General features: G+C 37.4%; 1 protein-coding gene across 10 annotated transcripts in view; it reads left to right on the top strand.

Moving 5' to 3' along the window:
* Window positions 1–25564, top strand: part of TCF12 (transcription factor 12) — a 220839-nt gene that overhangs the window by 126847 nt on the left and 68428 nt on the right. For all 10 annotated transcript variants that reach the window (XM_075100285.1, XM_075100281.1, XM_075100286.1 and 7 more), the window contains one exon: window positions 18957–19021. In XM_075100285.1, the coding sequence (XP_074956386.1) occupies window positions 18957–19021 (65 nt within the window). The remainder of the gene's footprint in view (window positions 1–18956; window positions 19022–25564) is intronic.

Below are 25564 nucleotides of genomic sequence, written 5' to 3'. Positions count from 1 at the left end.
CGCTAGCAAGAGCAGGCAGTTGCAAAAGGCAGTGCGACTCTCTGCCTTGAGAACAAAGTGGGGCTGCTGCAAGTGCAGCAAGCACTGTTTTCATTTCTGCTAAAAGATTAGATTATCTGTGGTGTGCTCATGAACAGCTTTGGGACATCTAAAAAACTGGGGGAGGGATAGGGTACAACAGCCAAACCCCAAAATCTACGTGTTAACTCTGCAGATTTCTTAGTTTTTACAAAAGTGCTCCGCTATTGTAATTAGATTACCCAAGTAGCAGTGCATATGGAACATCTTATTTAACCTCAGAAAAGTAGTAGTTTGTTTATTGAAAACTACTGATGTTGCACTTTAAATGCCAAGAAATTATTTTAGTTCCTTTAAAAAAAATTCTATAGTTACATTGGGCGGTCTTGTTTGATATTTCTTAATCTCACTCCTTTTTCATAATTGATCTATTCATTCCACTTAATGACTAATTACATATCAGAGCACATCATCAGCAGCATTCATCATTGTAGAATGTAATAATCAATGACATTTCAACAAAGGAAAAAATAAATATGCAAATAAGGACTCATTAACATTTGCATGAGCTGTTTGAATAATCACGTTGCTGACAAGGCTGTAATTAACAGAAATTGATGCTGAGTTCAGTATTTGATAGTGTGTTTTCTCAGGGTTTTATTGTTGTCACTGCGGGGGCTGGAATGAAGTTCTGCTCTATTTGTACCTTGACTTAGGCTTGATGTGATGGGTTGTGCCAGGTAGCAGAGGCTTCTGGGAGTCCTTAATTCATCTGTGACCTACCCTTAATGCATAGAAAGACATTTTACTTAAATTACTGTATTATTAATGAAGGACCGCTAAATTCTTGGTATTTATCCAACAACTGAAGGGAAACCTTCTCTCTGAAGTCGGGAAAACTGAAAATTATTACAAAAAATTTTTAATTGAGAACCTTTCACATGAGTCAGGCACTTTGAAACTATAGCATTTCTTATTTGCACTGAAAATGAGATATTGATGTAGGGGTTTTGGGTTTTTTCCTGTTTCATGTTAATCTGGCACAGTATATCAGTGTCCGGAGCCTTGAGCTTTACTGTAATTGAAAAATCACTTGCTAAGGAAAATGTTGTGTACTTATGAAATGTACAGTGTCTGTCTCCCCCCTCCCTCTTTATTATTGCAACTTTACTCCCCCCCCCCCCTTTTTTTTTCTTCCCCCTGAAGCTTCCTCTTTTTGTCATGGATATCAACTGAGATGTACAAAACACATTAAAGCTGTTTATGTCAGGTTTTTTTGGATGACTGTAAGTGCTGATTATAACAAGTTTAAGGAATTTCCTTTGTTGAGTGTGTACCCATGCCATATGGCTCAACATGGAACATTAACTTGACAGGGATAATGGATTGTGGTATATGGAGACAATTTTGCCTGCAGCTTCACTATAACTCATTCTGGTTGGGGATCACAAGTTTATAATATAGGATGCAGCAAACATCCAGATGGATTTACTTTACATAAAAGAGATGCATTTCTTTTTATTTCCTGCCTGTAATTGGGAAAAAAAGAAAAGACTTTTTAAAAAAGATTTAAAAAGTAGTAAACAAAGAATGGGTCTTATTCAGGGAAGAATCTTGGTGCAACTGTGTATATATGCAGCTGAACTGTTTTGGATACAGTGAAACATAGGTGAAGTGTAGTTACTTATACACACATACACAGATGAGGTTCTTCAAATAACCTCTCAAGTGGTTTCACTGTTTGAAATACTTCAGTATAGCTCCAGTTCTAGAAATATATCGTGTTGGAAGATAGTGTGAAAAAGCTATTTGAAACAAATCTCTGAATTTTTTTTTACTTCATTACTTTTTTTATCATAAGCAAATAACTACTTAATTAGCATTCTGGTGCTTTAGTAATGCTCTGATGGTACCCTGTTTTCTTTTAGGGAAAAAAAAATCCTTATGACCTTTTGTAAGATAAGGAAGTAAGATACTGCTCCAATAGTTAATTTGTTTACTTCAGTGGTTGCCTGATACAATGGGAGGTGTCCAAATGTCTTAGAGTGTAACAAAAGTCAGTATAAACCTAGTAAGTCCTACTGAATGATCTACGTGCCCAAGGTAAGTCCTAATTTTACAAATACTTCTACCTCTAAGAGACTTTAAGCACACATAATCCCGTTAAGCATGTATGTAGCTGTTTGAAGGATCAGGGCCATAAATCCATATTTAGGATTTCAAATAGAGCTACATGAGATGGCTTCAGCATTCCTGTGCACTTGTGATTGAGTTATAGTCCAAATAAAATTGGGTGCTTTGCTATCTGAAAAGCAGACGTCTTTTAGATACCAGTTTTGGAGATTCTTTTAAAACAGTAGTTTTCTGACTCTGGAAATCTTTATCTTCCTTAATGAAATAGCTGCCGTAATTTTTTTTTTCTTTGATCCACTATCACATGGAAATCAATTTGGTCATTTTTTTAATTAGCTCTTGAGGTAAGTACCTGAGCAGATGGAGAAGACATGGTTCATGGTTGGGGAAGAGGGATACTGATTGTGATTATAACAGATACTGTTTGTCTGTCCAGTCTCCCTGCCCCATTGCTGACTTCATAGGTTGACATCCCAATCTAGCATCTCTAATCATTATCCTAAGTTCCAGAAAGTAAACGGCTAGAAAGAATTTGCTTGTAAGAAGGGAGCTATAAAAAGGATCACTAACTATTGAACTATGAAGAATCTGTGTTAGCTTAAGAGATGGGGGGTTTTTCAGGTTTTCATGCTGCAAATTATACTTTAAAAAGCTTCTCTGGGTTCATTCATCTTCCCCCTGCATACCAGGCTGTATGTGTGATAATCACAGCCAGGTGGGAAATTACTGTGGATTTAAGGGCATTGTTGCTTGTATTCTTACTATGGAGTCCCTTATCTGCTACTGCTGCTGCAATTCAAAAAAGTCTCAGGAAAACACATGACATATCTTTAATGTTTCTAATAAAACTTGCTCTGTATTTGAAGTAGAGGAAGAACAGCATGGTATCTAGTATGCCAGTCAGCTGGTGGATCTCTCTTAATGTTTTCCACTCTTTGGGAAACACTAGGATAGGGAAGTGTGCACCAGTGTTGCAATAAACTTGAAGAATTTAAATATGTAGGTAAGAAAATTATTTCCTGGAACTGTAAGTGGAGCTGACCATTTCTACTAGCCTCTGGACTTTCTGTTTCCTTTTTGACTTCAGAAGGAAAAGAAGAGTCGAAACCTCAGCAAACACTTAATAGAATTGAAAATTTGAAAATAACATTTGTGTCCTGTATCAGCATTTACTGACCTACCAAGGAAAGTCTGCAGGACTGTATTTGCAAAATGATGTCTATGTTCTTCCTAGGTTACAGTGATAACTACCTACAACATAGATTACATTCCAGTCAATAGTATTCTGTGAATATGTAAGTGCTGCATTGGCAATATGAAAGCTGCTTTTTCTGTGTGCTGTGTTTATTGAGCTTCTGGAAAAGCTACAAAAGCAGGCTTCACTTTTTTTCTAATCTTGTAATCTGTAGTGGCCTGTGGGGAGGACGCTGATGATCCAGTCTTGTAAATGGCTTGGTGTAAGGATATTCTAAATGTCCAGTTAGGTTGTCAGTAGAAAGTCTATCAATAGAAATTTCTTAAGAGTAATGCTTGAAAGCAAATTCCACTGGCCTCTGACTGTAAGTTGCTGTAACACTCTTTGATCCTGAAGTGTCGGCTGAATCTCGAGTTGAAGTCAGTGGTTGGGGTGTAAAGAGCAATGATTTTTTTTTTGTTTTTCTAATATTTTATTAATAAATATTGCTGCAGCCTTTGGATTAATGTTTTTCTTTCTTGAGCTGTATTTTAAAGGCACTTGGTTGGAAGGGGAGTCTTGTTCCATTATGGTATAAGGAAATGTCTTTAGGTTATATTTCCCATCTGATGATTTTTGTAATGATGTAGACGGTTCTTACAAGGCCATAGATATGTCTGATTGGTATACATGTGAGTAGCTCAATCTTCAGTGTGATTAGAGTACATTAAAACAGGAGAGGGAGCTCTCACCACAGCAGCAGCTGGGCAGAGTGGGAAGAAGCGCAGGACTTGGTAACAGCAGAGGCAGGAGAGGCTGCAATAGCTACAGTTAGGGGAGCACCCTGAGAGAGCTGAACATGTGCCACCAACTATCCTCCATTTCAAACTCTTCTTGGAAAGTTATTTTCATAATATTTCAGTAGTTAAATGTGGATGTTTGTCTCCTTTCTTGTCCTTAAACATGTTCATGCTGTGAGCCACGACTTTGTTTCTTCATTTGGATAGGGTGTATTCAAAACCAGAATGGATTTCAGTCTGTATACTTCATAGAAATTAGTTTCTAGCTTAAAATAGCACTTCCCTTGAGTTGCAAATTGGTTATTACTGATATGGTACGTTTTCAAGATTTTTAGATATTTTGACTGAATTTCTTAAACTACATTGAGTAAACTGAGATGATACACCCTTCTTTGTCAGATCTCTCTGTAATCAGTCTTTAGTCCACCAATATTCTCCTAAATGTATGGTTTAGATTATATGAGCCATCCCTGCTGAATTTAGTTCATTTGTGCTTGTGAGCACATATGTGCTTAGTTGCTTTACTGAGTTGGTGCCTAAAAATGCTTCTAATAAGTGTGGAGTATTGTTTATGTCCTGTTTTCAATGTGCCTTTTAGAATCAGGCCAGTGTGATTAAGTCAAGGTGTGAGTAGGAGCGGTGTGCTGACCAGAGTGAAAAGGTGAGTGATCATGTACTTAAACTGAATCTCAAACCAGATGAAAAGCTGCTAATATGGGACAGGATTAATTATTAACTAATAGGAGTCTTGCATCTTCCCCTAAAGCAGAAGGCTGTCTTATGAAGTTTTTTGCTCTAAAGACAGGTGTGCACTTTAATGCTCCTTTTGGGGAGAGAAGCAGCACTGAAAGCTGAGTGCTGTACCTTGTCTCTGAACTACCATGTGACTTTCTCAATTTACGAGTTTTCAAATGGTTCCCGTAATATTTTTCTTCAACAACTCACTTTGAACCAAGTGAGTTGGTTCTGCAACAGGGAGCAAAGTTTGACGTTCTTTGGCCAAAAATTTCTTCATAACTGTGGGGGCAAATGTTCTTGTTACCAAACCCTTGTTTCTGGTTATGTGCTTTGTTCAATAATTTGGAAGACTTTTCATTAGTATCACTACTTGCTGAAATGAAAATAACTTTTCATTTCAAGACAGAACACCAGCAGGGTTTGAAATGTTTGAGTTTGGCAAGAAAGGGCTTGTCTGTAAAACAATGAAATTGGGTTGGGGAAATACAGTGCCTCTGTTCAACTGAGGGGGGCTGAGATACACGGCGAGTTGTTGTGAGCTGCAGCTGCATTTACCATCAAACACTGGGTTGGTGCCGATGAATGTTTTGTTTTTAGTGTCATGGAAACTGTGAGCCAAAGAATGGATATTTTATTCATCTGGGAAAATAGCAGTTCACTGCATAAAACATCAGCTCCTTCCAAAGCTGTTCTTAAAATAGACATTGTGAATATAACCCTAAAAGTAAGAGTTGCACAATTTAAATCCCCTCAGTACTACTTAGTTTTTCTATTAGAACACACATGTGAATTAAATTAACATTGAAGTAGTGAGAGTTTTAAGGTACAACTGTAGCATGGAACTCTGACAATGATTCGATGTTTCACTGTGCAATTTTTAATCTAAAAATGGAGAGGTCCAGACACCTCAGTAGCAGTCTTAATCCTTTTTATTACCTTTCTTCAAAAGGTTTGCTCAAAGCAGAATAGTTTTGGTCATCATTTTGTATCACATACTGTTTCATACAGCATAGCGAAAAATCATAAATCTCACTGCAAAGACCAGGAATCCAAGAGTGCTCTCACAGGGAGAGAGGAGAAGGTGGTAGGGAATAAGTAGCATGTAGGGCTTTTTAAATGCATGAGCATTTTTGCAGAGCCAGTATGTAAAGAATAATTAAGGGAGTTAATTCAGTTGAATTAAAAACTTAAATTTGTTTGGTTTTGCTCAAATTTTTATGTTGGAGGAAAAAATAAGTATGAGATCTGAGTGTAAAAGGTAAAGAGAAACCAATACAGAAATAGATGTATGAAGTCATTGTCCTGATGTAGAAAAAAAAAAAGGAAGCTGAGAAAAGAATTTGGAGGAGCAGAAGTGGTTTGAGCTGAATGATAGGAAGTTGGAGGGAAAATTGCCAGTTGCAGAATTTCTGAACCCAGTATTTTGGAATGTATGTGATACTAACTAAAAGAAGGGATGCATCATTGTGAGGCCTCCTTCAATGTCCAGTGCAAGTGATGGGAATCTTCCTGTTGATCGTATTGCTCTCTAGCTTAGTTTTGGTTGGTTGGTTTTTGTTTGTGTGTGTGTGTGGAGGTTGGGATTGTGTTTTGGTGTGGTTTTGTGTGTGTGTAGTTGTTTTGGGTTTTTGTGGGTTTTTTTGTTTTTTTTATTGGGGGATCCAAAACTGGATGTAATATTTTAGGTATGGTGTAAGGAGTGCTGAGTAGAGTTGGATAATCATTCCCTTCCACCTGCTGTCTCATATGCAGCTTGCCTTTCAAGACCTTCTCAGCATACTTGGTCCCGAACCTGTACTGTTGTAAGGGGTTAGTCTGTCCCAGGTGCAGGACTTTACATTTGTCATGGTTGAATTTTATAAGGTGCCTGTTGGCCCAGTCCTCTAGATTGTCTGCCTTCCTCTGAATGCTGGTCCTGCCTTCAAGCACGCTAACTGCATCTCCTGAATTAGGGTCTTTTGCAAACTTTTTTAGGGTGTGCTCTGTCTTCTCCTCCAGGCTACTGATGAAGACATTAAGTGGGACAGGTTTCATATACACTGTGTAGTTGTGTCGTGGTTTAGCGGCAGCTCAGCCCCACACAGTCGCTCGCTCACTCCCCCACCGGTAGATGGGGGAGAGAATCAGAAGGGTAACGCTCGTGGGTTGGGATAAGAACAGTTTAATAATGAAAATTAAAAGAAACAACAGTAGAAATGCAATGTAAAGGAGAACAACGAGAGGCGCAAAGCCCCGGGGGGGGGGAAAGGAAGGGAGGGGAGAGGGGGAACGAACCGCCGGAACAAACCGCACGCGCCGCAGCCGCTCGCCGCCCGCCGACCCGACGCCGCGCCGCCCGCGCGCTGCCACTGCCCCCCCTCAATATACTGGTCATGGTGTCACATGGTATGGAATGAACCTGCCATTGGCCAGTCGGGGTCAGCCGCCCCCACCATGGCCCTGCCCCTCCCAGCCCCCCCTGCCACGCCACGCGGCAGAGCGCGGGAAGCTGGAAAGGTAGCTGACCCCCACAGTGAGGAGAATTAACCCCTTCTCAGCCAAAACCAGCACAAGTTGGTAACAACAAAATTATAGATACAGGGAGATTGATAAAAACATAAGTCTAGGTTGGAAAGCAACTGCATGAGAAGTAAAATAGGTGCTTGAGATGCTGAGACTTAGATGAGGAACTTACGAGAGAGCAGGATCAGGAAAAGCCTTTTTTGTAAGTGTTTATGACTTTAATATCAAGGAGTGATGCGTAGTTGAGAGCTTACAGCAGAGATAAGAGCTAGATGTGAAATGGGAAAGTGGCTTTGAAGTTAATCCTAGTTTATGTATAAAAGGCTTCTATAATAATATGTAAGCTCCACAGTTCCCATTCTGCAGTGCAGGGAATTTAAGTACAACCAGGTAAAATAGATAAAAAGATAAAAAACCCACATGGTTTTTACTTTCACTCTTTAATACCATTTAGGCTTAGAAGGAAGATTTTCACTTTGTAATACTTTCAGGTACCATAGCCACATGTTACTAACCCCAAGGTAGACATTTGGGCTTTCCTCTTTGATGCCTGGGTTGATTCCCTGTGGGATTTGCAAAGGCTGTTGTTGCCTCTTGCAGAGCTGTCTAGTCTGGCCAACAGGAAAGGCTAGGATAATGGTGGACCATGGAAAGTTCCCATAGTCGCCACCTTCCTCCCCAAGATAAATCTGGTTAAAGAAGAGGCTGCAGGGCCTTGTCTCAGTCCTCCAGGCATCTTTTTGCACTTGGCTGAATAAAAAGGCAGCTTGCTTCCTTACATGCAGTTCAGAGTGCTCCAGATCAGTGACCTGCCTGCAGTTGTTTCAATCTGCCAACAAGCTCTGAATTTCCAGTAACGCATTTAGAATGTCAAGTTAATGATTGATGATTAAAAAACAAAACAAAACCACAGTCACCCCAAACAAACCCAAACAAACAAAAACAATCCAAAACCCCCCTAAATCTAGGGGCAAGGTTTGGAGTCACATTGATGTCACTGAAAAATAGTCGGTTTCAGTAATGATCCTCTGTTTACAGTTGCATTTTAAAACCATGTCTGGTGCCTGGCTTTTACTCCCTTAATGCATTATTATTTTAAAAGTAATTAGATTATTTCTTTTAAAAGTCATACAGATTCTTGTTCAAAATATTTTTATCATAACGAGGTACGTACCTTACAAAAAAAATAATCAGCTACCTTGGTAGTGTACTCTGCCAGCTTGCAGTGTAAAAAGACATCTTTCCCACCAAATCAGGTTGACTAGCATTATCATTAACACACTTAATCCTGTATTAATAAAAGTCCATTTTAGTGATTTCATTATTTATGATTTGCTATCAGAGGAATAAATTATTTGGGTAATGCTATTTGCTTATTTTAAATATTGTGCAAAATGAAATTTCTTCCAGAGTAAACACCAGTGTTAATATTTGAGAGAACTCCTTAGTTTATAAATACTGAAAATTTTTTTTTAATCCTTTTGGAGTCAGGTTATCTAGGCATGCTATTACAAAAATGCAGAATGTTAGCAATTGCTTTTACATCTTCCTTGCAGTTGAAGTAAAAAATATTTTATCATTCTTATTTATGTATCATTCCTATAGAATACTTATCAATATTGCAGTGAGCGTTCCTTTGGTTCTTAACATGCTGAGAAAAAGTGTTGTTCTTATATGCTTTAGGTTATTTAAAGGAGCATGGCGATACCTCTGGAAAGCATGGGTAGCCAAGCAGAGAGTTAGTATTTATTGATATATGAAGTTTTATTCTTTAGTTCATTGAACAGCACACCATGTTCCTTGGTGTTCACCCTGACTATGTCTGGACCTGGTATGTTACTGTTAATGTTTCTTCAGTCACATTCTCATGACACTTATGATCTCATATGAAGACTTTTTATTCTCTTTCTCTATCAAGAATGCCACTTGTTTCACCTTGCAGAATAAACACTGAACACGTTTTCCTTTAACTGTTTTGGTGCGGTTTTTGGGTGCTTGTTGGTTTGGTTTTTTCGGGGGGGGGGGGGGGGCAGTGCGGACATGCACCTAGGATGAACAGTATTCATCCTTCAGGTGCCTTGGCAGTAAGGTGTTTTCATAAATGTATGAAGATGTGGGGATGCCTACAGATGAGGGGATGGTTTAGAGAGATCTGTATTTTTGGGGTGTTTTTGTAGTAGGTAGGTAAAAGTGCATTCTGTGTAGCTTTTCTGGAATACAGTGATGTTCTCTTGTGCAGTTATCTTCAATGTTTCAGGACTTGGTAGGAGTGCTTTCAATTTCTGGAGTCTAAAGTCCCTCACTGTAAATACTGGTTTTGTACTGAAACAAGAGCATCTATTTTTAGCTCTTAGCATTTTAGGTGCTTTGTATTAATTTAGACTAGCTATTCTTTATGGGGGTTTTTGTTTCACTTTCTTTTGGCTTGGTGTGCTTGTGTATACTGCATGTGACTAGTTAGGAGTTTTCAGCCCCCAAACGGGAGACGGCTCCTTTCAGGCACGATCTTGTGAGTGTTTCCCATCTTGTTTTAACAGATAATTTGGTTACTCTGTGGTGCCTGCAGAAGTTTTTATCTTGAAGCAGTAATACTGAGAAAACACTTAACATGTTTTGATTTCTTCTGAAATCTGTTTTAGCATGTAATTGGGTGTTCAGGGGTTTCTTTGTTTTATTTCATGGGTTTGTCATTGTCAGTGGTTGGTTTTGGGGTTTTTTTGGTGCTGGTGGGTTTTTTGTTTTGGTTTTTTGTTTGTGGGGTGGTTTTTTGTTTTTTTTTTTTTTTTCAGTCTAGCAGCTACTGCTAGTTTGGAGACTACTGTTTGGGAATACCTGATTTACAAACTTCTATCTCTGCAGTTGGGATGGTCACATTGCCTGTGAAGGGTGAAGCTTGAGTAAGTTATGCAACTCATCCAAATAAGAACTGTCAAAACTTTTGTACAACAGAGTATTATTGTATGCATTTTCGGTTGCCTTATAGAAGGTGGTTATAAATGCTTGCTATGTTTGTACCTGTGTTTATATAAAGAATGGGCAGGGGGGAGTTCTTCTTCGTTGACAAAGCTGGCTCTTCAAGTTGAATGAGAATTAATAGATCTTGGATGGTCAGAAGAGCTGTAAATACCAACAGAAGTAAATAGTTTTTAATTTTTGTATAATTTTATTTATATATGTTAAAAAAACTTAATTTAGCAATTTCTAGTAAGTAGTGTCACCAAAATACTCTTTTAATCGGAAACAGGTGTAGCATTTTGTTGTAAAGTGTGGATTCTTTGTTTCCAATTATAAAATCCTCTTGACTTTTAGTGTACTTGATGTTCAAAATCACTAATAGAAGTGGAGTAATTTTTGTCCCTAGATCTGGGACAAATTCCACAGCAGGAGAGCAAGAGATGCTTTCCAAGTTAGTTGTATAGAGCAACTTTGTTAGTTGCTTGAAAATTTTAAGTTAATCCCTTGGGGATGAGATAAGGAAGATGGCAAAGGGAGAACTATTTTAACAGACAAAGTGAAGACACCTGTATACTCTAGAAATACCTGGGGTGGATGGGTGAGGTGGGTAAAGGCATGTGATAAAATGCCTTGTCACCAGTGTGAAATGTTGTATGTATATATACTCAGTTTGGTTATTGTCTCCTGGATATTCTATATCCCCGATTTCCCTCATTTTTAGGTTATTTTTAGTGTAGCAAATTTTAGTGTGTTTCTCCCACCAGATGTTCTGTCTATGAATAGCACACATTAATGGGTTGATAGAGTGGTTAGCCTAGGGTAGACACAAGAGCAGAGAATTGAAACTAAATACTGTCGTGGTTTAGCCGGCAGCTCAGCCCCACACAGTCGCTCGCTCACTCCCCCACCAGTAGATGGGGGAGAGAATCAGAAGGGTAACGCTCGTGGGTTGGGATAAGAACAGTTTAATAATTAAAATTAAAAGACACAACAGTAGAAATGCAATGTAAAGGAGAACAACGAGAGGCGCAAAGTCCTGGGGGAAGGGGGAAGGGAGGGCAGAGGGGGAACGAACCGCCGGAACAAACCGCGCTCGCCGCCCGCCGACCTGACGCCGCGCCGCCCCCGCGCTGCCACTGCCCCCCCTCAATATACTGGTCATGGTGTCACATGGTATGGAATGAACCTGCCATTGGCCAGTCGGGGTCAGCCGTCCCCACCATGGCCCTGCCCCTCCCAGCCCCCCCCCCCCCCCCGCCACGCGGCAGAGCGCGGGAAGCTGGAAAGGTAGCTGACCCCCACAGTGAGGAGAATTAACCCCTTCTCAGCCAAAACCAGCACAATACACTAAATCAGCTATTCAGGAATTATTTAGTTTGCAGCTACTTGCCCACATATGCATGAGAGAGGAGGAGGACAAAGATCTTTCTTCATTTAGGAGGTTTGTACTCCTTACCTTCAGTTACTCGTGTGTATCTTCCTGCCAGAGACTTCAGTGCCTTTTTAGCCTCTCAAACATTTGATTTGTTGTTTAGACCAGTATAAGCCTGGTAAGTGGAGGGACAGGAATAGTACTGAGGAAGGAACCTTCATGGATCAGCCACTGGTGGAACAGAAATGTTCAGTTTGACATGAGCATATAAATTACAAGTTCATAGGGTCAATCCAAGTATAATGTGGAATTAGGCCACCCTTACCTCCTGTGTATCTGATGTACATAAGAGCATTAATAAATTATTTTTATAGCACAAGATCTGTGTAGTGCTCTGCAAACTGACAAAATACTCCATCTTTTCTTAGAAGTACTTAAAAATCAATGGGATGAAAGTGTCAAAGGCATGTCTTTGGGAAGGTTCTTTAATACCACTTCACACACTGACATTATTTCTTTTTAAAATATTGCATTAAACAAGTTGTGAGAAATCCCCTGGCTTCTGTGTTTAACATTTAATAAATGTACTCTGAGATCTATTGCCTGGTCAGTTCAATCAGTAGAAGTCTTAGAGTCAAGACATCTGCAAATGCCTACACGCTATAAGTATAAAAGAACTTGGGAACTTTTCTAATCTTTGGAAAGCACAAGGAAAAAGATTTCCCAGGTGATCCTGGACAAATGTCAACAAAAGCAGTAACTTAGTATTTGTGGTCTAAAGTATTGTTCCTAAATGCAACAGTTATAATGGGGAGTTGATTCCAGGTAACTCCCACTACAAAATTTCCACATTTTAGACCATTTTTCCAAATAAGACAAAAGCAATATGTCTGGATAGCAGAAGTAGAGCGCTATCTTACAAATGAGTATTTATGGCATGGAGAATCCTAGGAGATTTCTGGCAGACCTGAGACTGAACAGTTAAATCCCATAAATCTAATTCAAAATAATAATATTTTACTTCTTGCAGATTATTAGAGTTGTTCTCTAGCATCACAGTCTTCCAAAATTTTGATGGCAGAAAGGAGTAGGGGGTAAATCTGTAGTATTAAAAAGAAACTTTGCTAAACCTTTTCTTCTCCCATCTGGGAAAATTGGTTTTAGATTATGTCGGCGGGGTGGGGGTGGGATGGAAATGGGATATATGTGTCTAAAATTTTTTCTACTAGCACAGTCTGTACATACCATTTCCTTATCCATTCTTCAAGAACACATAGGCTAGTTTTTTTATTATTACCTGTATAGATTGCATTGCTTATCACTTGGGCATGGCATTTTTTTCTTCTGTTTTGTTACATTATTACAAAATTGTCCAGTAATGTGGCTGTGTTATGTATGAATTACTTATTAATGTTAGTGATCAAAAATTGTATTAGGAGTTTGCAGACAACTCATATTATATAGGTTTGACTGCTTTATTAAAAGGTACAACAGTGTAGATGAGTTTGCAAGACTTCAAGGGTTATTGATTGGGAAGCTGCTTGCAGTCAGAAGACGACTGAGCTAAGATGTTGTGTATGATGAGATAAAGGCTAGGTTAGGAAAGTGATTACAACTGGGGACCTGCTAATCACTGACCTCTATAGGGATCCAGTAGTTTATCACTAATCTCACTTGTACTTGGCATTTTCCTGTGTTGCTTCTTCATTGTTCATAGCTGAGTGAGTAATTTGGCTTGGGATGAACAGGAGGAGGGTGCTGCAAGTCCAGCAGCTGCATTTGTTGGCACTGGCTTGTTAAACATCCTCAGTGTAGCCAGCAGTGTTCTTGGCACACGTTAGCCAATGATACTTAAAAAAATAGTAGTGAAGAGAATAGGAGGTCATTTGTTTGAAGCACTTTCTTCAAATTGTGTTGCTTCAGACCTCTGTTTCATTTCTGTGAGTTTGATCACAAATATTACAAGGAAAAATGTGTGTAATTTTTATAAATATCCACAATTATACATGTGTCTATTATGTACCTTTAAAGTATTAGAAATAAGATTGTAGGTATAAGGCAGATATTAAAATTACTACAGCCTGTATTAATGAGTAGGCCTAGATAGCAGTAGAAGAGAAAGGAATTATTCCTTCAGTGGTGTGGAAAATGTCTAGATATGTACAGAAACTTTTATGGCTCCACATGTCAGTCAGCCTTTCTTCTAAGAAGGCAGCATACCAAATCCTAGGAGCAGGGCTGGTTTTGTGTTTTAATCAAATGTAAATTTTTTTCTCCATACTGAGTAATTGCTGAAAAATTATTTTTAAACTAACAAGGCGGGGGGAATAGGCCTGTACTGGAGGCAGCAAGGATGTATTCTATTAACTTAGTGTAATTTCTTTCTACTTTGTGGTAAGTTGGAAAGTGGTATTAAGAGTTTTAAAAAACTGTTGACTTCGTTGAATCTGTCTGTGCCTGTCAGGTTAGCTTTTGCAGCTTGTTCCTTGTTATATTCGATCTGCATATGAAAAATTATTTGAATGTATTCTGTGGTTAACAAAGACATGTAGTTTTTGTTGGAGAAAGCAGTATAAAAATGTATTTCTAGCTAAATCCACTTTAAAAAAAATCCCCAGAGGCATCAACAATGTTTTGTTATGAACTGACTTTTGGGTGAGCTGTCTATTGTGACTAGTTAATGGTGTTATCAATGACAAAATGATGATTAGGAATTGTAAAAACATGCTTCCAGATTCACTGTAAAGATGATTCTCTGTACATGTAGGGCAGACATACTTCATCTGTGACAAACAGAGCAGCTGCCAGCTGTGGTCACTATGGTATTCATACAGGGTGATAAACATTGCTTCATTAAAACATGTAGGTATTTTCCATATTGCCAACCAAATAAATTCTTAGCAATGCATAGAAGGATCTTTAGTCTGTAAAGCGTTAATTCTACGGGAATTGAAGGAATTTTTTGCAGTTATGTTCTGCCATCCTCTCATAAACCAAGCATTATCTAAAGTGGTGGGAAAAGGCTGGTTTGCTACTGGCAGGTATTTATAGTATATTTACTGAAGTAGTCCTCAGCTGAGTTGATGTAGTGCTGTTTTCAGCTCACTATCACTTTGCATCTTGCTGTTTCAGTTCATTCTGTGTTAAGAGTATTTAGGCTGCACAGCTGTTATACAGATAGATTTACTACGGAATACAATTCCTGGCACGGTATTCAAAAGCTATATTAAGTTGTGAGCATATCACATTTAGACAAGTGATTGCAAGAGAAAATTATTCACTAAATGCTTATTAATGTTTGAATTGGTACAGAATGTGTCACGGTTTTAGGTTGATAAGTTAGGAAACGCTTGTGGTTCAAAATGCTTAGTGGGATTTTCTGGGTTTGGGTTTCTTTTCACTCTGTAGTCCTTGGCCTTTAAGCCTGTTAGGTAATGATCAGGTCATTGAAGTTTCTGTTGATAAAAACACTCAAAACCTGCTAAAAAAACCCACGAACTCATTCCAAGTTACTAAAAGATTCAAATGCCTTGTAAGCTGATCTGTGCAGATTTAAGATTTCTGTACATAACCAACTAAACTATTTAAAAATGTTCATTATTTTTGTTCAAATCTGGTTGAAAAAAATCTAGGATATAGAGCCACTGATATGCACCCTGAAGACATTTACTATGATGCTAACTTGTAGGCAAGGCTTAGATTGCTTCTAAAATGACAGCATGTAACTTTTTGAAACACGAGTTGGGAGGCATGTGATAAAGGTGATTAAGGAGCTGATGATTCACAATAGCCTTGTGCAGGAAGCCCTACTGCACGGCTCTGATGGGAGGCATTGAGGTTGAGAAACTGGCCAAAGTTGCTTTACTACTCATTAATATTTTGTGAAAATAAAACAGGATCTGAAGAAGAAATACAATTTCATTTGGGCAGTGCTTTACCTTCCCAGCTGATATGCCTACACACTGCCTTACAGCCATGTTTACACAAACATGTGCAAATGAAAACATTCAATGAGGATTGTCCTCTAATAATATTTTTGCATACCCCCCTCCTTCTTCCAGTTAATGAATGTCAAGCGCTGTAGTGAGTTTCCTCATGTCCCCTTAATGCTGAGCATTCATGTTTCTGAATTTTCACCTACACTAAAAAAAGATACTACTGCCATCTGTGTAGTGAGCACTGACTGAGACAAGACACTCTTGAGACAGGGTGGAGAGGATACGATCAAACAGAGGGTGTAATGTACTCAACAGCGAAACTTGTAGGTAAATCTGCAAGACAGTTTAGGGTCTGCTTTGACTTTCAGTGTCACTGTATCGTTAAAGTTTGTGTGTTCATAAACACTGGTACTCTAGTAAGTTTGGTTTTTACAGTAACCTCTACATTTTTATGCTTTTCTGCCAGTCTGCAGAGAATCTGAATAATTAAGAAAGGTATTTGATAAGCTAAAAACCATCAAAGGGATTCTGCTTTGGCTGTGGGTTTGAACTTTATTGGATGCCAGAGACTGCCCATGCATTGATCAGACATTATGTATGGGACCTACCTGATTGTTAAATCAATGAGGAAGCATCATCTTCTCAAACTTGACATTAACCCCCTTTCAAGCACTTGACTCAATGTGTGGAGTAGTTGCCAAGTACTTTCTCTTTCTATTGATAAGTAAACACTACCTGTTACTTTTGCTTACAAGGCTTTAAATAGTGAGGGTAGCATTGTGCCTAGACAGGAACAGCTGAAGTGAGTTGAAATGACAACAGGCAATTTGTAGTCAATAATCTGTCACTTTTCCATTGTGTTGATAGTGAAACCATCCTGTGATACTGTAAGACAGCATGATACTGGGAAACCTTTTGGATGTAGTGTTAGTGAAACTTTAGGAGCTGTTGATGGAGTCCTTCCTCTTCTCTCATGAACAGTGCAACATATGTGCGCTGGCAGTGCCTGGAACAGCTTTCCTTCCTCTCCCATCCTTATGCTATGCCAATGTGAAGATCATGCCACTAGCACAGTGTTCCCATCCCACAAAGGGGACAACAGGGTATGGTTCCACAGTACCAGAGAGAACCAGGAACAGGGCTTGAGTGTGGGCTCAACATGTGTTTCTGTAGCGTGTGCCTGTTGATTTTTGTTGTTGTAGCTTAAAAATGTCTACCTTAACATTGTGACATTATTGCAGGTTTGAGAGTTGTGTCCTGGGAATGTGTTTGGGAGACTCTCCCTATGAAAGGCATTGTCTTGTACTCAATCCCAGGTCACTTTCCAAACCCTTCATTGAAAAGCTTAGCCATTTGAACACAGGTTAAATGTTGATTTGCTCCAGCTCTAATTCTTGTTAAATATTTAGGCAGTGCAGCATCAGGCAGCCTTGACTTTTCTTGATCATTTCTTAGAACTGTATTTAGTATAGATTGGACTATTCTAGTCAGCTTTTTTTCCTCTAGTATGAACCTGCCAAAGTTTTTAAGTGATAACACTTAAATAACATGATTTTATGCATTTTTACCTAACAATTTCTTGCTTGCCACACAAACCATAATTTAAATCATAATTTTTCTAGCCTCTGTAACTGACTCTTGCACAAATATTTGTTTTAAAGACTGCCTGGAGTACTGCATACTCCAGTCAAAGTTGTTTATCATGTGGTATAAGATTCTAATTTTCTGGATGGAAAATGCTGAGCCTGGTTTAATAATAACAGTATGATTCATCCTACTTCATATAATTTTGCGTGCTAGGTATTTTATTTGCTTGGTGCCCAACAGTTGTTAGAGTCAAATTGCTTCAGCAGAAAAATGTTAACTTGTTTCCTTCCTTTGTTCAAGCAGAGCTGCCATTTTTCAAGCCAACTATTGTTGACCAGAGTACCTGTAGTTAGCAAGATTATAATCTTGCAGAGGAGTTGTTCCAAGAAATTCAAACTTCCTCTTCCTCTATGCTTGTGCAAGACGCACTTTCTAAATGAAGAATAACATGCTTTAGTTTTTCCTCTTATGAAATGACATTTAGAGATTTTTGGTAGTAAGAGAGAAAAACAGAAAAAGCAAAGGAAGTCCTGTTCTAGCAGTGCAATTGCAATAGCACAGAGCTGTTTATCACTGAAATGGGAATGTGTAAGAAAGGCTACTTTTTCTGCTTATGAGGACTGGATGACATGTGCATTGTTTAGAAAAGGGAACGCCTAGGTGGTTAAGATGACATTTATTTTCAAATAGACAGGTATCGTGGTTTATTAATGCTTACCTTTGGATAAAACTGAGTGGTGTTATAGGGTGTTTCTTGGTTCCAACTGTGTCATAATTAGGGCAGGCATACACACTTGGTGTTTTCTGTTACACATGTACTTTGATTGATTCGTGACATTGTTCAGCAGAGACTTCTTTTCAAGATTTTTTTAGAAGTGCTGATTGATAAACTTCTGATCCCTACTGGAGAACTTTCACACTGACTTTTAAGATACAAACATGCCAGTTTGGTGGTGTAACCAACAAATACAGCACTAAGTTTTTCTGAATTGACAAATATGTTGCTCATGTCTTGCCACCTCAGATAGCACGTAAGGAGGCAGCTGCTCTGCCCAAGGCACTATGTTCAGTATGTGCTACCTACAGGCAAATATTGCATATATGGCAGAAGAGTTTGTTTTGCTGTCTTGACCAGTTGTATTGCTTGAGTTTGGTACCTGTCTGGAATGTATGTGAAACGAAAGGATTTTTAAGGATTTAAGGAGTAAGTGTCAAAAGCTGAATCATTCAGTTATGGGTTAAGTTTGGTGTGGGGTTTTCTTGTTGTTATGAATTGAAGGTTTTGTTCACTTTTCCTGTGGTTTTGTTGGGTTTATTTTACTGCTTAGTATATTCATCACCTAAAGTGATACCCTCTATGTGTTAGTTTCAAGTAGGAAGGAGAAATGTGTAAAAGTGTCTCTGCATTTGCTCATTGATAATGGAAGTGAAGCTGGATGTTTGCCCTTTTTATTTAAACATACTGATAGGGATATTTTATAACAACTAAAAATTGTAGTAGTTATCTTTTACTGATTGGTTAGGTAAGAAATGAAATCAGCTAAGTATGTTATCTATCACAGTAGTGCTGTTCATGTTAAACGCAGATGTGTGAAAGCCTACTTTTATTCATGCAACTTAACTTTTGTAAATTTACTATGATGCTAACAGGTATTTCAGAATTGCATGTATAAGACAACTGATGCAAATACGTAGCAACTTTTAAAAATAATCTAATTTCAAATGTCTGTCTTTTATAGGAAAAACCTCAGATAGAGGTCCATTTCCACTGTACGGTAGAGATGTGGGTTTACCAGGCTGTCAAGTAAGTATAGTGATGATTGAAAGCAAATGGAATAATCTGAACTAAAATTTAGTTTAAGTTACTTGAATGTGTCAGGCTACCAAACATAATAAACAAGAATGTGTTTTGCAATTTACAAAATAGATTTTCTGGGTTCTGTGTGGTCAAATTGCCTTGTACTTGCCTACATCCACTTTAGAGGAGACACTTTTGCTATGTGCAAGCGGAACTGGTTCTGTAGCTCAGGAGCATGAAGTCCTGTGTTTTTAATTAAAAGGGAGATTGTTACTAGTCTGAGCATACTGACCAGTGTGCTTCAGTTGTGTGTATCACTTCTTCATGGTGAAGTGACTTTTCTTACACTTTGCAGTTATTTGTTCTTCTCTCCAAGCCTGCAAAGAGAATTGCAGACCAGTACTGATTGTACATCATAATTAGTCTGTGATACTCAGATATAACTTGTTAAAAAATACTAGTAATTGATGCATATAGTTCATTAGTTAACTGTTACTCTTAGTGGAGATAGTGTGCATTTTTTAAGCAAAACAGTGTTACTAGGCTTTCAATTTTTAACAATTAGGTTATTCATTGTAATACTGTGTTATTTTGTGGGTTTGATGGTATGTTTTTTAATTAAGAAAACTTTCTTTTTATGACTCTATTCTTTTTAGTGTGACAGTTTCCATTTCTAATGAGCCATATTAAGAATACTCTGATCATTGTTTAAAAGTCTTTTTTGAATGTACAGAAAGTTTGAATGCTGAAAAAGTATAATTGGTATTTTATTACACTCAGTATTTGTTGACAAAGACTTACATAACTAATAATACTACATTTTTAATTCTAAGAAATTAATTTGTTCATGCTTGTTTTCTCAAAGAAGCTTTTTAAATTTTACTCTAAGTAGACTATTTGAACGGATATTTTCAGGAACATCTTTCTTCTGGAGGATAAAACTTAACACACAAGCTTGACATACTGGTTTTGAGTCTCTTAACTAGTAGTTTGGGAAGTGTGAAGGGGCAGCGCCATGTGGCAATGCAGTCTTAACATTAAGAAAGGACAATCCTCACAGCCTTTACTACCTCTCTGCAACACAGATATGAGGAACAAAGATCCATTTGTAGCTGTATGGGTGAGCTTTTCAGTAATATTCTCACAAAAAGCAGTGTACCTCTTTAAGTTCAAGTTACCTGCTTCACACTGTTGACAGTCTAGACATTAAAATATTATATTACTGGTTTTAATATTGTTCAAATAACTCCGTATGTACTCTACTTAAATATAATTTAAAGCTGATGTTAGTTTGGAAGCAAATTAATTTCCATGTTACTCTTTCATTAAGTTAACGTGTGTATTGGAAAATGGGTTTATGTTAACTTTGCATAAAATTCTGCTTTGCTTTGTGGTAATGAGTATAATTTCTGTTCTCACTGAGGAAAATGCTTTTATATCTTCTAATTATTTGTATCTAGTACCATATAATATTTAACTTCTACGTGTAGCTATTTTAAAGCCAAAATCTTATGCATACTTGGTTCTTTAAACATCACTTCTAATTCTGCTTATTCATTTGGTATGCCTCCTACTATTTCCTTTTCCACAGTTTCTTCCTTTTTTTAGTATATGGGAAAAATATTATTGTAGGTAAATCTGTTTTGGTTTTATGTTCAGGATAATAGAAAATGATCATAGACTTAACTGTCAATTAAATTTTAATTTAAATTTATATAGTGCCTTTTTGTACTTTAGTTTGGTCTTATCAGTTAAATCTGACAGTGCTTGAAATCATTCGCTAACTTGGAATGTGGTAGGATTTCTGAATCTTCTTTGGTTTTTTATATTTTTCATAAATCCATGGAAGTGTCTGAAATACTTATCTCATTGTAGCTATAATGTTTGAGAGTAAGCATAAAGAAGGTCAAAGGCAATCCTGAGAGGTCATTTTGACAATTCGAATGAAGAATCAGCTGCATTGTCCCTGACAAATGCTCGTATAGTCAGTTCTTAAAAAGCGCTAGACATGGAGGAGACTGTATGACCACTGTGGATTTTGTTTTCCATTACTTAAATGAACTTACTCTTAAAAAGTTTCCCTGATGCCGTATCTAAATATCATTGTAATTAAAGCATCTAACCTCTTGTCTTACAGACAGGGGACACACAGAAGAAGCTATACTCTTTTTAAGTCTGTAGAAGCTGTAAAACCAGTAGATAATTAAGATCATAGGGAATCCTTAGAAGAGATTAACCGAGTTAATTTTTACATTAGTGTGTATAGTGCAGGTATATTTTTAATAGTAGGATATGTAAGAGGATCTATCTCAGATTGAAATACTGGTAGAAAAGCTCGTGCTCTGCTCTAGATGTTCTCTAGTAGGTTCACAACCCTAGGGAATTCCAGGGTTTTAAACTAGGTAAAATACCTCATCTAAGGCATTAACTTTATGGCAGAAAGTGATTTCCTGGATCTTTCTGGCAATACTGTTAATTTTTTGCCACATGGTATTTGCCTTTTTCATAACAAATATCCAGTCTTTGAAACTTGTTTGATTGGTGATGTTGTAAAATTTCCCAATACCTTCTTATGGTAATGCTGGCCAGCTTCTCATTCCTCAACCTATATTTTTCAGTTTACAGGTTCCATATGCAAAAATGTATTTACTTCTTAACATATTGCTTCTACCTTCTCTAAATTTGTCAGTGCAATTTTGAATTCTAGGCCTGTGCTGCATTTATAGAGCCTTCTGGGTTATTTGCTTTGTGAATTTAGTAAATGTGGTCTTCATTTTTCATCCAAGTCACTAATTAAGAGATGGAATGATGCCCAAAACAGATGCCTGCAAAGTCTCAGTTAATACATTCACCCGGTGTTGATCAAGAGTTCCCAGCTACTGTTTTTTAAACAGCTACGCTCTGTATTCAGCAGTAGTTGTAGTTGTCCTTGGTTCCTTAGTTCACCTGTGAAATGTGAAAGTAGTAAAAGCCTTATTAAATCACCTTTTATGCTATCTGAGAAGGAAGTGAGATTGGTTTTACATAGCTTAGTCCAGCTGAATCTGTATCATTTCTTTATCTTTTGGCATTTGCAGTCTTTCTTCCAGTATTCTTCCAAAAAAAGAAATTTAGATTGTTGAAGAATTACAAACCACTGCTTTTGTTCCTCCCTGAAACAAACAAACGAACCCCATTCTTTTTTAGTCTCTGCACTCTCTCCGAACCATGAGTTTTCAGAGACTGTGGCTAAGGTTTCTGAGATTGCAGGAATGGCAAGAGCCCAGTCTTCTGAGTATCTTATTGGGTACAGATGAATTGAAAATAACTGACTTCTCCAAATACTCTAACCCGTTCTTCTCTTACGGAAGTTCTTTCCGTATGTCATTGGTGTAAGTGGTATTAATAACCTAGTGTGGATGTGTGAGTTTTAATTTTTAGTTCCTATTAAGTTTACAGAGGGCTGGAATTAAAATTTTCAAGACCACTTGAAAACTGAAATGCTTAAGACTCTAGCTAACGCTTCTTACCCTTTACTGAAAATTATCTAAGCAGTGAATTGTATGGACTGTTAGCTACCTACGGGCTTTGTATTTAGGCTGTAAGAGTTCAAGTGTGATTGATTTTTTCAATGTAGCTTAAAAATCTAAGCAATTTAGGTAAAGAAATGTGATTCAGGTGTAACATTTAGTCACAAGAATGTGAATGTGGCTGATTTATTAATATTTTACCAGACAGGAAGTGCAGCGTTTTTTGTTATTTAGTGTTAATAAGGTTAATATTGTATGTTTGTGTTACAATAAAACCTGTGATTGTCTACTGCTTTGCAATCACGTTTTGAATCCTCTTCCTTTTTGGCTTTATTTGTACTCACTGCACAGTCTTTCTCCTTCCAACAGGTCTTCACTATACTCTGCACCTTTCCAACTCTTACTGTGTTCTTTTTTTTTTTTCTCTCCAATGTTTCATGGATTATATAGACTCTAAGTGGATGGGTAAGATGAGAAATCGAGGCTTATGCAGAGCTGGTTCAGATGAATGTAAAAAAATTCTACTGGGACTAAGAATTGACAGCTTCTGGAAGAAATGTAAAAACTATATTTTGCTATCAGAATGAAATGCAGTGCTACGTGGCATGACACAATGTCTCTAATTGTGTTTTTGAATTGGAGGGGGTGGTTTTTTGTGATTTTTGTGTGGGATTCCACCATTCCTGTTGGCTGTGTAATTGGAAACTTGGGAAGGGCATCTTTTCACAAATCTTAAATTGGATATAGATTAAGTTTTCAGAAGGCTTCTTGTAATAAAAAAAGGTTTTTACGTAAGCTACGGTTTTCAGTATTAACTTACACAAATGTAAAGAAAATCAAGATTAGACTTCAGATATGGAATGCGTGACTCCCATTTCCAATACCATCAAAAAGGTACCCAGCTGTCACTGCACATTTTTTTGACAGGTCTAAGAAAGCCAGGAATCGGCACTATTTTCAAATTTAAATTGAGATAAATGTGCAATACATGTGTAGCTGTTAGACTAATTCTTCTGATTGTTTCTGTGGGTCTTCACAGAAGCTAGCTTTATCCCTATGAGTCTGTAAGTGCCCCAGCTAATTGGCAGAGAGTGGGGAGATGCTCCTTTAGCCTAGCAGTGCCTGTTCTCATGTGCCTGGCAAAGTCTCTCTCTTCCCCACTGGCAACACTAGGCTGAAGATAGTAAATTATTTGTGACTACCCCCTTAATTTCCCATTATAATTCTAAACAATCATTTATGGAAAGTAGACACGGATTTTTTGACATGTGGAGACAACACATTTACTCTCCCTTCATAATAATTTCAAGTCCACATAGTATCCCATGTGCAAGAATGGGGATAAAATCGAGTGCAAACTGTAATGGAAGTTAGGCAAGAACTAGATAGGCATCCATGAGTGTTTGTTTCAAGTGTAACCTTTCTATAAAGAGACATATCTTTATTTACTTTATTTTTCTAATTGTCTAATCTGTATGTTCTACACTTCAAATGTTATAAAAACCATTTAGAAAAAAGTTTAATAATGGTGAATAATGATGATAAATCTCTAGAATACATGAATGCTGGAAGGACCTATGGATTATGTTTACTAAATACATTTCACTTAGTCTATGTAAAATTATATATAGTACTGCATAAAATATATACTACTTTATATAGTACATGATATATACACATATGCTACTATATATTTCATGCAGTATGAAAAAGTAGTACTATGTAGAAAGCATATGAAAAATCTATATGATACTGTGTATACTATGTATTTTAGTAGTGGCAGATGGATTTTTAACTAATTTCTGTTGCTATTATATAAGTTTTGTGCATATTGGTAATAAATAGGGCTGCTTCAGAATTTTTATTTTTTGGATTAAGGAAAAAAAATCCGATAGAAAGCTGGTCCATCAATGTTTCCAGTAACACTGCTACAACATTTTCCCTTCAGTAGCCATCAGCTCTGCTCCTCACTGCTATTGCTGTGAAGCTAATGTGAGGTGACTCATTTAGCAGCACATTATTGCGTTGTTGCAACATGATGTAAGGCATATCAGGCATTATTAAATTAGCCTGAATTTTGCAGTATGACAGTAACACTTTATGCACATTAGCACCATACTTAGTGCTCCTTATGGGAATATACTTCAAGTAAACATAATAAGACATAGTTTCAGACAACTTTTCAGGGTTTACTAATTTCTTCTTTATCAGGAAAAAATATATACTTCATTGGAATGTTCAGACAGACGTAGTGGCCTTTGTGCATCTTGAGAGCATGCTTTGTGTTTCTTAAGTTACTTTACATGTATGCTGTTACTTGGGTAGTACCTTGGAGAAAACATTAGCTGAATTCTCACTGATTGTTTAAGTAAGTTGGAACAAACTCATCCATCTATCACCATTGCTATGATTCAACATAGAAACATTCTCCTCATCTGGGTGCCAGTCAGAGAAAGCTAGATTTGTATATGCCCAACTCAATTCTGCTGAAAAATATTTCAGAATTTAATACAGTATAGGTATTGAGCAACTGGAATTCATACTGTTGGCTTTTAAACAAAGAAAGGTCACAAATTTTTGCTAATTAACTTAAGAACATCTTTTTTTCACTACTTAGTGTGGAACTTCAAAGGTTTGCATCTTGTCTGCAAATTTAGCAATATGGTAAAGAATAAATATACAAGTATGAAAAACTGTATTTATTAGCTGTTACATCCTTCGCAGACTAGAAAGTTTGGGGTTTTTTTGTTCTTAACAAACTCACGATAAGTATTTTGAAATAAACCTAGAAAATGCCTTTAGCACCAATTTCTTGGGCAATTTAACAGATGATCACGTTGCCGAAATAAACATTTGCAAGTGTATGTTACTTTTCCTTTGCATAGTCAGTAATTTGCCTCTTTCAAATTTAAAAAGACATGAAAGCAATTTGAGCAGAATGTAAATCTAAAGAACAATTCTGCAATGCTGAGGAAAGAGGTATCTCAGAGCACACTCTCTCTAATAGCTATCTACATGTTGAAGAAGTGTCGTAAGGGTA

Source organism: Phalacrocorax aristotelis, chromosome 7 (genome assembly GCF_949628215.1).
Source record: "Phalacrocorax aristotelis chromosome 7, bGulAri2.1, whole genome shotgun sequence".
Classification (NCBI taxonomy): Eukaryota; Metazoa; Chordata; class Aves; order Suliformes; family Phalacrocoracidae; genus Phalacrocorax; species Phalacrocorax aristotelis.
The sequence above is the reverse complement of the archived record's forward strand: the minus strand, read 5'-3'. Positions and strand labels throughout refer to the sequence as shown.